Source organism: Carcharhinus amblyrhynchos, chromosome 2, assembly GCF_965287045.1.
Source record: "Carcharhinus amblyrhynchos chromosome 2, sCarAmb.v2.hapA, whole genome shotgun sequence".
Classification (NCBI taxonomy): Eukaryota; Metazoa; Chordata; class Chondrichthyes; order Carcharhiniformes; family Carcharhinidae; genus Carcharhinus; species Carcharhinus amblyrhynchos.
The window spans coordinates 140,092,375-140,107,007 of record NC_137325.1 but is presented as its reverse complement, the minus strand read 5'-3'; the positions used below and the strand labels follow the sequence as shown (position 1 = coordinate 140,107,007).

Sequence of the window (14,633 nt, the reverse complement as noted above, 5' to 3'; positions counted from 1 at the left end):
TTGTGTGCAGTTTTGGTGTCCTTATCTGAGGAAGGATGTCCTTGCTATAGAGGGAGTGCAACGAAGGCTTACCAGGCTGATTCCTGGAATTGCAGGCCTGTCATATGAGGAGCGACTAATTCGGTTACGATTATATTCACTGGAGTTTAGAAGAGTGAGAGGGGATCTCATAGAAGCTTATAAAATTCTAACAGGGTTAGACAGGGTAGATTCAGAAACAATGTTCCTAATGATCGGGAAGACCAATTCTAGGGGTCATAGTTTCAGGATAAGGGGTAAACCTTTTAGAATTGAGATGAGAAGAAATTTCTTCACCCAGACGGTGGTGAATATGTGGAATTCACTACCACAGAATGTAGTTGAGGCTAAAACGCTGTGTGATGTCAAGAAGAATTTAGATATACCTGTTGGGGTTAAAGGGATCCAGGGATATGAGAGCAAAGAAGGAATCAAGATATTGAATTCAATGATCAGTCATGATCAAAATCAATGGCGGAGCAGGTTCGAAGGGTTGAATGGCCTACTGCAGCTTATAGTTTCTATGTTTCTAAGGGACATCCTTGTTGTGACATTATGCAGTGAAGGCCAACTAGACTGACAATGAGATTGCATATCTGAGTTACAATGGGAGATCAAAGAAGCTGGATTAACAAATTAAAAGTTATAGATAAAATGGACCCAAGTAAATAATTTGACATAGTGACACATGCTAACTCTTGATAAATGCTTGAGCTCAAAAGATGAATAGTTTAGAAATAACTTCATAAACAGGGTAGCAAAGGCATGAAACACCCTGTCCAGCTTGACCATGAGGTTGCATAGTCTCAACAAATTCATGAAGTTACTAGACTGATTTTGGGAAAGGAAAGTATTCAGTAATTTAAGAAATAATTGTGTTTATTTTTAAGCTTGAGCACAGGAGAGATGAACAGTTTCCAATTCTATATATTTCTATATTGCAGAAGTATCATCTTTTCAAAAATAAAAACTGCAAATGTAAGGCCGTGATATAAGAACATAAGAATAGGAGCAGGAGTAGGCCATTTGGCCCCTCGAGCCTGCTCTGCCATTCAGTAAGATCATGGCTGATCTTTTCATGGATTCAGCTCCGCTTACCCGCCCATGCCCATAACCGTTAATTCCTTTACTGTTCAAAAATTTATCTATCCTTGCCTTAAAAACATTCAATGAGGTAGCCTCAACTGCTCCACTGGGCAGGGTATTCCAAAGATTCACAATCCTTTGTGTGAAGAAGTTCCTCCTCAACTGAGTCCTAAATCTGCTCCCCCTTACTTTGAGGCCATGCCTCCAAGTTCTAGTTTCACCCGCCAGTGGAAACAACTTCCCTGCTTCTATTTTATCTATTCCCTTCATAATCTTATATGTTTCTATAAGATCTCCTAGATATTCTCACAGTGTTTCTTTAAATACAAAATTCTAGGCCAGGGGATAGAAATGTGATTTTAAAAATATGCAGATTAATATATTGTAGCTTCTTATTTCAGATCCCAGTTTAGCATATCAGATCCTGGAAATACACCTGATTTATTTGGATTGGTCTCCAACATACTAGATGAACCTGACAAACCAGAATCTGTTTCAAATTGGTGAGTCAAATTTTATTATAGATTTACGGATGCACATGAAATTTAGGCTGCAGCTGCTGCAGTTACTGCTGCTTTGTTATTAGGTTTGAAGTTTATGTTATGCATTTGAAAATGGTAGTATTTTTAGGTTGTAATTATATTGCATTTGGTGTGACCTCAAATGGTCACCTGGACTGGATCTTATCAATGCAGCTTTAGTGTATTTAGTAGATTCCTTAGTTATATGGCTAATTTTGTGTTGAAGTGCACCTAATTTCCATGGATTGGTGTAATGAGATTCACTGTCGCTGGAACCCCTCCCTAACAGCACTGCGGATGTACCTACAACACATGGACTGCAGCGATTTGAGAAGGTGGCTCACCATCACCTTGTCAAGATCAATTAGAGAAGGGAAAAAAATGCTAGTCTTGTAGAGGTTTGCATAAGTGAATATAAAATAAAATTCTGTAACCTTAATGACATGATGTTAGAACTCCTGTTATGGTGGCAAGCTGTGTTGCTGTAGGACCTTGCCTTTGTTGCTGTAAAATGATTTTAATAGTAGATTCACCTGATAATCTTTATATGTGCAAGATATATTAAGGGATGGTGATGTAATGTTACTAAGACCAGTAATACAGAGGCTCTGAATTAATGCTCCAGAGAAATGAGTTCAAACCATACAATGGCAGATGCTAGAATTTAATTTTTAAAAAAATCTAGTTTTAAAAAAAAAATCTCCGTAACAGTGATCATGAAACTTTTTGTAGGCATCTATCTGGTTCACTAATGTCTTTCAGAGAAGGAATTCTGTCATTCTTCCCAACCAGTAGCAATGTGGTTGACCACACCAACTGAATCCTCTTTCTTCCACTCTATGTTCCCCTCCAGTCCTGAGCAAACGTCCTGGAACCAGACAGACAATGTGACCTTCTGGATTCTCACACTGCAGAGAACAGTGCCAATTCCCCCACTACCACTACATTCCCTTTTGCTCCCTCTCAACTGAATGGCTTCCTTATCATGGTCGGTCACCTCATCCGTCCTCCAGCCCCTACGCTCATCCAAACAAGCTGAAAGAACCTCACAAATGGTGAACGAAAGCAAAGACTGAGGCTCCTGCCCTCTGGGTTCCCTTACCTGCTTTGCATGCAGTCACATTCTCCTGTTTCTGACCACTGACCAAATCAAAAGATCTTGTCCTTAGAGTTATGATAATCTTGTGCCACAGAGTATCCAAGTAACTTGGCCTTTCTCTGATGTGTCAGAGTGTCTGCATTTAAGCCTCCAACTCATGAGGTGGAATTTTATGAGAATGATTCTAAGTTAGTTTGAAAAGGGGAGAGTTGTTGATCTGTGTTTTTGGGCGAGTTTTCATGCCCAATCCTGTGCACGTAGAGTCATAGAGGTATACAGCATGGAAACAGGCCCTTCAGTCCAACTTGTCCATGCTACCTTTTTTCAACTCCTAAGCTAATTCCAAATGCCCGCATTTGACCCATATCCCTCTATACTCATCATACTCATATAACTATCTAAATGCTTCTTAAAAGATAAAATTGTACCTGCCTCAACTACTACCTCTGGCAGCTTGTTCCAGACACTCAACACCGTCTGTGTGAAAAAATTGCCCCTCTAGACACTTTTGTAACTCTCTCCTCTCACCTTAAACCTATGCTGTCTAGTTTTAGACTTCCCTATCTTCGGGAAAAAACATTGACTATCTATCTTGTCTACGCCCATCATTATTTTATAGGCCTCTATAAGCTCACCCCTCAGCCTCCTATGCTCCAGAGGAAAGATGTCCCATCTATTCCGCCTCTCCTTATAACTCAATCCAAATCCTGGTAGCATCCTAGTAAGTCTTTTCTGCACTATTTCTAGTTTAATAATATCCTTTCTATGATAGGGTGACCAGATTTGCACATAGTATTCCAAGTGTGGCCTTACCAATGTCTTGTACAGCTTCAACAAGATGTCCCAGCTCCTGTATTCAATGTTCATGTTGGTTAGAAAAAGGGTCTAGACCATTTCCAGCTGCTATAGGCAGTGGGTTTGGCTTAATTCACCAGCCAGCCTGTAGAGGGAGCCATTGCACATGTGCCTATCTCTGATTTTTTTTTGCACATGCACAATAGTGGCAGCAGAAGTTTGACAGAGCTGTCAGTCCCCTGCTGCTATTGGCAACCTGAACACTGCCCTTGGAATCACAGGGGTCCACAGCCAGTCACAGGCCCCAGTGCAGCCCCCATTTGTCCACAGGCAGAGTGCGCAGCGGCACTCCCTCCTCCCTGATTGGGCTGTCCCCTGTAAGCCTCCCTCATTGGTCCCACCCTGACACGTAATACCAAGGTGCCAAAATGCCAAGCTGGCACTACCCAAGGGGCACCCTCCCTTGCCCTCAGCTTTCCCGGGGAGCCTCAATGGTTTCTGGATTGAATACCAGGCTCACTAAAGACATGTAAATGAATATTATAATACATTTAAATAATGTATTATAGAACATAGAACATTACAGCGCAGAACAGGCCCTTCGGCCCACGATGTTGCGCCGACCAGTTACAAAACAATGACCCACTAACCTAAACCAATTCCTTTTCGTCCATAAACCTATCCACAGATCTCTTAAACGCCCCCCAAACTAGGCGCATTTACAACTGCAGCAGGCAGGGCATTCCAATCCCTCACCACCCTCTGGGTAAAGAACCTACCCCTGACATCCGTCCTATAACTACCCCCCCTTAATTTAAAGCCATGCCCCCTCGTGCTAGACTTCTCCATCAGAGGGAAAAGGCTATTACTATCCACCCTATCTAAACCTCTAATCATCTTATACGTTTCAATAAGATCCCCTCTTACCCACCTTCTTTCCAGCGAAAACAACCCCAAATCCCTCAGTCTCTCCTCATAGGACCTCCCCTCCATACCAGGCAACATCCTGGTAAACCTCCTCTGCACCCTCTCCAAAGCCTCCACATTCTTCCTGTAATGTGGGGACCAGAACTACACACAGTACTCCAAGTGCGGCCGCAACAGAGTCGTGTACAGTTGCAACATAACACTGCGACTCCTAAATTCAATCCCCCTACCAATAAACGCCAAGACACCGTATGCCTTCTTAACAACCTTATCTACTTGATTTCCAACTTTCAGGGATCTATGTACACATACACCTAGATCCCTCTGCTCATCCACACTATTCAAAGTCCTCCCGTTAGCCCTATACTCGACACATCTGTTATTCCTACCAAAGTGAATTACCTCACACTTCTCCGTATTAAACTCCATCTGCCACCTCTCGGCCCAGCTCTGCAACCTGTCTAAGTCTTCCTGCAAACTATGGCACCCTTCGACTTTGGTGTCATCAGCAAATTTACTAATCCACCCAACTATACCCTCATCCAGATCATTAATAAAAATTACAAACAGCAGTGGCCCCAAAACAGATCCCTGAGGCACACCACTCGTAACCGAACTCCATGATGAATATTTACCATCAACCACCACCCTCTGTCTCCTATCCGCTAGCCAATTCCTGATCCAATTCCCTAGATCACCCCCAATCCCATACATCTGCATTTTGTGCAGAAGCCTACCATGGTGAACCTTATCAAACGCCTTACTAAAATCCATATACACCACGTCCACTGCCTTACCCCCATCCACCTCTTTGGTCTCTTGCCCATTATAGTGTCTCTTGCCCATTTCCGCGAGAGGCCAACCTCGCCGGAAATCTGGCTCTTATAAAATTGTGAGAGCCATGAAATCGGGTGTGATCCTAATTTCGCAGCTGTTATGCAATTTTACTAGTTTACTCCGTCATCAATGGGTGAGGTGAACCAGTAAAATTCTGCTCACTGACTCTGAACTGAAGCTGTTCTAATCGCAAACACTTATTGCAGACATGTTTGCCCTGGATCACTCTGGCATCTAGAATCTCCTACATGCAGCAGCTGTGACACATTGCCTGTCCTGCCATCCTAATGTGTCTTTGTTAACTTAAATCATGTTATTGAATTAATTAGTTTACTTTTTAAATTTATTTATTAGCCTTACCACCAGTTTGGATTCTTTTTAAATCTGAGGAATAGAATAGACTTTAACCACTTCCCAGATACTCCCTAAACAGCTAGCTTCTACCCCCTAGTGGGACAACAACCAATTCCTGTAGGGTGAAAGATTTATAGAAGGCAAAAGCAAAGGAGCACTTGCTTTCCCTTCTCATCTAACTCCCGTACTCACCCAACACCAGCAATTCATTCAAAGTCAATCTGAGATGTCTGTTGACATATACTTCTCAAAGTAAGGAGTTAGCTGACCTCAGTTATAAAAAAACTGGTTTAAGCTGTTTTCCTTAATTAGCTAACTTCAGCTGCTTTTCCAGTAAAGCCCTGAAACCCTGCTTCATCATATAGAATTCGTACAGTGTAGAAGGAGGCTATTCAGCCCATTGAGCCTGCACTGACAACAATCTCACCCAGACCTCATCCTTATAACCCCACATATTTACCCTACTTATCCCCCGACACTAAAGGGCAATTGAGCATGGCCAATCAACATAACCCGCACATTTTTGGACTGAGAAATTTAGAATTTAGACAGATTTCAATTAAATACTAAAAACAAACAAAATTAGATTATTACAAAGAAATTAACACTCCCTTACTCATCCAAACTGCCAGCAATCAATAAAAGTTGGGCTTTTAATGACCATTTATGAGATGCAAATGTGGCTGCTGGCATAGATCAGCCAGAGAGTTGAGCTGCTGCCATCAAAATTGTGAAAACAAAATTCGTACCTGATTTTCCAATGGCGAAAAACTGACTTTTCCCATTACTCCAAATCTTGTGCCCCTCACTGCCATGAATCTTGCCACTAGCGGGAATGGAAAATTCTGTCCCTTTGCTGAAGACACAAGTTAAGAGTGTGATGGAATACTCTTCTTTGTATGAACGAGTACAGCTGAATTAATATACAAGAAACCTCCAGGAGAAAGCAGTCTGCTTGATTGACATCCTACCCTCATACTCTCCCATAATGGCAGCAGTATGAAACATATACAAAATGCATTGCAGCAACTTGTCAAGCCTCTTCAATAGAACCTTCTAAACCTGTGACTTTTACCACTCAGAAGAACAGAAGCAGCAGATGCTTGGGTACACCACCATTTGCAGTTTTCCTTCTAAGATTACCCCAACTTGGAACTGTTAACACTGTTCCTTCACTGCTGCTGTTCAAAATTCCCTAACAACATTGTGAGTGCATCGATAGCACATTGTCTGCAGCAGTTCAGGTAAGTGACACACCACCTGCTTCTCAAGGGCAATTAGGGATGGGTAACAAATGTTGACCTTAACAGCAATGCTCACATCCTCTGAAAGAATAAAAGTGCCTCGGTTTTTTGGAATTTATATGGTTCTTTTCTTTCAGCAGCTGCTATCATGAGAAACATTCTATGCTATATACTTCTTCAGCAATAACCTGATTTCTGCATATTGCAGGAAAGTGAAAGTAAATTAAAGAAGTACTGTCAAAACCTGAACATGATTGTAAAGTTCATGCTGGTGCTTCATAAGGTTTATGTATTTCAATTGTAATTGTTCTATTTTTTGCAGGGGTTCATCGTCTAGGTTGTTTCAGTCAATTTGGTCTACTGCAAATGGGGATGCCATTGGAAATACTTTGAAAAATAATGTGGATCACAGAATTTCAAATCGTTCAGGCATTTCTCAATGCTATGAAGAAAACTCTCAGGCATTAACTGAAACAGGAACATTTGATGAACTTTATCAGGGTTTTCAAAATTTTAATCTTTCAGAACCATGGATGTCCATGATTAATCAGGATACCAATCAGTGCGATTCTCGGCCCAGTGATGTCTCTTCTTCAGTGAGAAACAATACAGTGTCTCTTAAAGAAGGGTTTGCCTTGCAGAGTAAGGAATTTGATTGCTGTTTACGAGATTATGAGGAAACGGAAAGGGGAGTTTCTGATTTTACTACTCGTAATTTTCGGAATAATTGTAGTACTAGTAATACAAACACACGCAAGGAGCACTACAAAATGGACCGATTTAGAGAGAATAAATTTGCAACTTTTGGAATTAAAGATCATGGCCGGAATTCTGAAAATAATTACGGCTCATATGTTGGTGAACTGTGGGGAAAGGTGCTTCAGGAAAAGCAACCAATTCAAAAGGGATATGAAGACTTCAGTGCCAGTCCTGTTAAAAATAGCTCTTCCGTTCCACAAATGAATTTCCATGGGCATCAGTTTTCCAAGGAGAATGGCTTTGTAGGTGACATGAATCGAAAATCTGCTTTAGACTTTCCAAAACAGGAAAACCATGCTCGTATTTTACGAGGAGGCAAGTTTGAAAATCAGTGTGAAAAGCTTCATCAGAATTGCTTAGATGGCCTTCCCAGGTCATCTGAGTATGTTAATTTGACACATATGCCACAGAGTGGTGAATATAGTCCTCATTCTTCCCAAAGCAGCCTGTTATGGTCTGATAGCAACATGTTGAGCTCTGGTGAGCCTAGTCCAGTGTTTAGAAAAGATGGGAACATAATTTCAACAAGCTCACAAGCAACTATTTCCGCTGTAAGTAGTGGGTCCTCTGTACAATTACCAATTTCTGGAGTCCTTCAACCTACCTATTATCCTTCAGCAGCTCCCTTGGAATCCCTAAGGCAAAATGGATGCCAAAAATTTCCTAGCAATACCATTAATGATTGGGGCTCATCCAATGCTGGTGTTCAGGTGCAAGAACAAAAGAAGGCTGGTATATCATTGCAAATTGAACCATCTGGCACTAGAGATGATCAATATCGAAAACAGTCTGCTGGGTTTGGTACTACCTGGACACCACATCGCAATGATGAACAAGGCAAATATTTCAGATTTCCTAACAAACATGGACACAATGGTGCTAACAACAGAGATGATAAGAGAGGACGGAAAAATGGATATCCACATTCTTTGCAGTCTGGACCTTTTGGTCAAAATCACCAACAGTATAATAGTTACCGTAGAAAGCAAGAACAAGACAGTAGCAATTTGTCTGATTTTATTAATCATTCTTTTGTACCCCCATTTCCATTCATGATGCCTGATTTTAAGCAAAATCAAAACTTCTCTCAATTTGGCCCACATGGATTTTCTTCAGCCGGTTTTCCCTTTCCCCCTTCGACATTTCCGTTCCCTGAACTCATTGACTTTTTTCACTATGATGATTTTAATCAGCTGCACCCTTTTATGAGTGACCTTTTTGGTGGAGATATGACCACACCATACTTTGGCTTTCCACCACCTTTTTCCAAGTACAGACCTATGAAGAATCGCAGTGGCCCAGCAAATGAACTTCATATTCGATTGGAAGAGTGTTATGAGCAGTGGCGGGCTTTGGAAAAGGAAAGGAAAAAGGTAAAGAATTTACAGGAAATTCTGTGGTGTTTAAGTTTATTTCTGGTCTTTGCACATGAACCGCTAAATTTCTAGGAAAGACGTTGTCAGATAGTTGAAGAGAGAATCTGAAGAAGGGAACAAAATGTAGTGTTTAAGAATATTTCTTATGCTTTATATATGTTATATGCTGAACTACATATAGCAGTTTTAAACAAATACTATTTAATTGTGATAGTTTGGTTTCGCAGAACTTGAAAAATTATCTGTAATTTAGCTTAACTGGAAAATATTATTAAAATTAACTAAATATTTTTCAAAGTACATAGAGTAAAATACGTGGAATTTAAAATGTTTGAAGTATTTTGAAGGCTCAGACAGATCATGCACACTAGAGCTAGTTCCCACAAAAATGATTAAAGATATGATAATATTAAAAGACATTTTCCTATTTAATTACAATTGAGATTATCTTCAGATATCTCAAGTGCTTTTACCCATCTCTTCAAGTATAAAACTTCTTGACTGGTCTGTTACTGCTATCATCTGTCGAGACTGGATCTTCTTTGAAAAATGAAAATAGGCATGCTCCACCATTCAAAAAGATTATGGCTAAACGTCAACCTTTACTCAACTTTCTCGCCCAAACCTCCTACCCCTAAGAATCCAAATATCTATTAATATTAGCCATAATTATACGTATTGCTTATTTCAAAGTTTCACAACATTGAGTGAAGAAATTCTTTTCATCTCAGGCTAAATGGCTGACTCCTTATCCTGTTCTGGACTTAATTGCAAGCGAAACATTAATATTGTGCAGTCCTTGCAGAATCTTATGTGTTTCAATATAATCTCTTGTCTTTAAAACTTCTGAGGTCTTAGGCACATCCTAACCAATTTTTTCTTGTAGAACGGCTCTGGAATCCCAAAAATTAAATACATGAAACCTCTGTCACACTCCCTCTGAGGCAACTATATCTTTCCTTGGATTAAGAGATAAAAACTACATAGTACTCCAGGTGTGATTTCACCAAGTCTCTATAATTGCAGCAGAACTTACTTATTTTGTGCTCCAAACCTCATATAATAATTTGTCTGTTTGCTGTTCCTGCTTGTTAACTTGGCTGCTTTTAGTATATAGGGATACTTATTTCTCTGAAATCAACATTTAATACTTTCTCACCAGTTTAAAAAAAGCTCTGGGGAGGCCTTGGCGGGCGGAAGCAGAATATGTGGCAGGAGCCAGAAGCCGCTGGCATAAATTCACATTGCGGTTGTTTCAGTGGTGGCTTAATGGCAGTTTGGATGTCTGGCAAGTGGCATGACCACCATTTACATCTCATGAATGCGCATTTTAAGTGGCTGCCTGCTGGCATCCCATTTGGCTTTCCAAACTTGTGTCATATAAGTGGGAAATCACCCTGGTGTCAAACCTGGTAGATAAAGAGTGGCGTACACAAGATGGCTTTCAGTTCTCCAGAGACGTCAAGGTGAGTGCAACGAAAATTACTTGCCTTAATGCCATGCTGCTTCTGATCCATTGCCCTCCATCTCCATGCCAAGCTGGTCTTTTATGGACAGCATTGCACTGCTGGACCCATGGCCCCTCCTGTTTCACTGTCTTGATTCAGTACTGCACCCAAGGTTGGGAATACAGGGTTGCCCCCCCCCGCCCAACATCAACATCTACGTGGACAGCAGCCATCGCAACAAAAGTCCGAAATGTGACTACAGCTGAAATGGTGAGGTGGTCAGAGTTGCCATGATGGCATGATGAAGACTTTAAACTAGAAAGGTTGGGGGGAGGGAATTGAGATGAGGTGACTGTAGACAGTGTAAGAGGGAGGATGGATGGGTGACTGAGAAGGGGAGCACCCAGACCGAAGGTCTGAGTGTGACTATTTTAATGCCAGGAGTGTAGTGAATAAAGTGGATGAGCTTAGAGCGTGGATCACTGCTTGGGAATGTGATGTGGTGGCCATTACAGAGACTTGGATGTCTCAGGGACAGGACTGGATACTTCAGGTGCCAGGATTCAGATGTTTCAGGAAGGACAGGGAGGGAGGCAAAAGAGGGGGCAGAGTGGCACTATTGATCAGGGATAGGTCACATCTGTAGAGAAGATGGATGCCGTAGAGGGATTATCTACGGAGTCTCTGTGGGTGGAAGTTAGGAACAGCAAGAGGTCAGTAACTTTGCTGGGTGTTTTCTATAGGCTGCCCAGTAGTAACAGGGATGATGAGGTGCTGATAGGGAAACAGATCCTGGAGAGATGTAGTAATGACAGAGTTGTCGTGATGGGAGATTTTAATTTCCCAAACATCGACTGGAATATCCCTAAGATAAGGGGTTTGGATGGGAGGAGTTCGTTAGGTGTGTTAGGAGGGTTTCCTGGCACAGTATGTGGATAAGCCTACGAGAGGAGAGACTGTACTTGATCTGGTACTGGCTAATGAACCTGGAGAGGTGTCGGATCTCTCAGTGGGAGAGCATCTTGGGGATAGTGATCATAATTCTATCTTGTTCACAATAGCATTGGAAAGAGATAGGATCAGGCAGGCTAGGAAAGTCTTTATCTGGAGTAAGGAGAAATATGAAGCCATCAGGCAGGAAATTAGATGTGTAAATTGGAAGGAGGTGTTCTTGGGGAAAAGTACCAAAGGAAGGTGGCAGATTTTCAAGGAATGTTTGTCTGGAGCTCTGCGCGCCAACGTTCTGATGAGACAGGGAGGTTTTGGTAGGTCACGGGAACCGTGGTGCATGAAGGTTGTAACGTACCTAGTCAGAAAGAAAAGAAAGACGTACAGAAGGTTCAGAGAGCTAGGAGATGTTAAGGATCTAGAGGAGTATACGGGTTGTAGGAATGGGCTTAAAAAAGAAATTAGGAGAGCCAAAAGGGGTCATGAGAAGGCCTTTGCAGGTAAGATTAAGAAGAACCCCAAGGTGTTCTACAAATATGTGAGGAGCAAAAGGATGAGATGTGAAGGAATAGGACCTATAGAAGGTGAAGGGTGAAATGTCTGTGCAGAACCAGTAGAAATGGCAGAGGTGCTTAATGAGTACTTTCCCTCGGTGGAAAATGATCTGGGTGGTTGTACTGCAGGTTTGTGGTGGACTGAACAGATTGAGTATTTGGACGTTAAGAAAGAGAATGTGTTGGAACTTTTAAATTGCATCAAGATAGATAAGTCGCCAGGACCAGATAGGATGTACCCCAGGTTACTGTGGGAGGTGAGGGAAGAGATTGCAGAGCCACTGGCGATGATCTTTGCGTCGTCGATGGAGATGGGAGAGGTTCCGGAGGATTGCAAATGTGGTTCCTATTTTCAACAAAGGGAACAGGGATAGCCCAGGAAATTACTGACCAGTGAGTCTGACCTCAGTGGTTGGTATGTTGATGGAGAAGATACTGAGGGACGGGATTTATGAACATTTAGAGAAGTTTAGTATGGTCAAAAGTAGTCAGCATGGCTTTGTCAAGGGCAGGTCATGCCTTATGAGCCTAGTTTAGTTCTTTGAAAATGTGACTAAACACATTGGTGAAGGAAGAGCGGTGGATGTGGTTTATATGGACTTCAGCAAGGTGTTTGATAAGGTCCCCCATGCAAGACTTCTTGAAAAAGTGAGAGGGCATGAGATCCAAGGGGCTGTTGCCTTATGGATCCAGAACTGGCTTGCCAGCAGAAGGCAGAGAGTGGTTGTGGATGGTTCTTTTTCTGCATGGAGGTTGGTCACCAGTGGAGTGTCCCAGGGATCTGTTCTAGGACCCTTGCTGTTTGTCATTTTCATAAATGACCTGGATGAGGAAGTGGACGGATGGGTTGGTAAGTTTGCCGACGACACAAAGGTTGGTGGTGTTGTAGATAATTTGGAGGGATGTCAGAAGTTGCAGCGAGACATAGATAGGATGCAAGACTGGGCGGCGAAGTGGCAGATGTACTTCAATGCGGATAAATGTGTAATGGTCCATTTTGACAGGTCCAATGGGATGAAGGAGTATAATATCAAGTGTAGTACTCTTAGCAGTGTTGAGGAGCAGAAGGACCTTGGGGTCCAGGTCCATAGGACTCTTAAATCAGCCTCGCAGGTGGAGGATGTGGTCAAGAAGGCGTATGGTGTACTAGCCTTCATTAATCGAGGGATTGAGTTTAGGAGTCGAGAGATAATGCTGCAACTTTATAAGACCCTTGTCAGACCCCACTTGGAGTACTGTGCACAGTTCTGGTCGCCTCACTACAAGAAGGATGCGGAAGCTATTGAAAGGGTGCAGAGGAGATTTACAAGGATGTTGCCTGGATTGGGTGGCGTGGCTTATGAGGATAGATTGAGGGAGCTCGATCTTTTCTCCTTGGAGAGACAAAGGATGAGAGGTGACTTGATAGAGGTTTATAAGATGTTGAGAGGTGTAGACAGAGTGGATTCTCGGATGCTATTTCCCAGGGCTGAAATGGTCGCTATGAGAGGACACGGGTTTAAGATGCTGGGAAGTTGGGACAGAGGAGATGTCAGGGGTAAGTTTTTCACTCAGAGAGTGGTAGGTGAGTGCAATCAGCTGCCGTTGGTGGTGGTCGAGGCGAACTCGCTGGGGTCTTTTAAGAGACTTCTGGATGAGTACATGGGATTTAATGGGATTGAGGGTTATAGATAGGCCTGGTAGGTATGGATATGATTGGCGCAACTTGTGGGCCAAAGGGTCTGTTTGTGCTGTAGTGTTCTATGTTCTATGTAAGACTGATGGAGCAATATGGAAGGAGGGCTGTGCAAGGAACGGGGTGGGGGAAGGGTGAAGGTGCACGATGGCAAAAAAGAGAAGTGGATTAAGAGATCAAACAACAGAAAGCAGAGGGAAGACCGAAGGGAGGAAAACTGGACTCTGACAAGGCTGCATGAAATTCAGACAAAAAAAGGATGTCAAATGGATTGCACATGTATTAATGGAAAGGAATGAACATGGACTGCAGATTATGGGGTGGGGCTTGTTAGTGTTGCATATTGGGGAAGGTGCGCATAAACATTGAACAAATCGGGGCTGCAGCGAATTGTGAAGGCTACTGCTGTCTATGGTCCTCTTTGGAAACAGGAACTATGTCAAGCTCCTGTGTAAATTCGGGCTGGCAAACAGGAGTCACAGAGTGTAGACATTCTTGCTGCAAAATGGAAACAAGTCACAGATGGGCAATCCAGGGGCTATGTGGACCTGATAATCGCTGAGCTCTGGGGCTCCTTAGAACACAAACTCATTTGGTGTCTCCACAGTGATCAGGGTCCAGAACAATTACAGTAAAAAATCTCACAACGTCAGGTTAAAGTCCAGCAGGTTTATTTGGTAGCACAAGCCACTAACTTTTGGAGCGCTGCCCCTTCATCATTACCTGTGAAGACTTGCATTCCAACCCTTATTTTGTAAATTGAGTTTGTATCTTTATATGCCCTGTTTGTGAACAGAACTCCCACTCACCTGAAGAAGGGGCAGTGCTCCAAAAACTAGTGACTTGTGCTACCAAATAAACTTGTTGGACTTTAACCTGGTGTTGTGAGACTTCTTACTGTGTTTACCCAGTCCAACGCCAGCATCTCCACATCAGAACAATTACACAGGGCACACACCCCATTCCCCTGGAAGCAACAGCAAACCAGATTT

The 14,633-nt window shown here is 42.4% G+C and overlaps 1 protein-coding gene across 4 annotated transcripts in view; it reads left to right on the top strand.

The window, feature by feature from the left end:
* Nucleotides 1–14,633, top strand: part of LOC145359003 (meiosis-specific coiled-coil domain-containing protein MEIOC-like) — an 82,474-nt gene that overhangs the window by 33,208 nt on the left and 34,633 nt on the right. For all 4 annotated transcript variants that reach the window (XM_080213374.1, XM_080213364.1, XM_080213381.1 and 1 more), the window contains 2 exons: nt 1,506–1,607; nt 7,204–9,013. In XM_080213374.1, the coding sequence (XP_080069500.1) occupies nt 1,506–1,607; nt 7,204–9,013 (1,912 nt within the window). The remainder of the gene's footprint in view (nt 1–1,505; nt 1,608–7,203; nt 9,014–14,633) is intronic.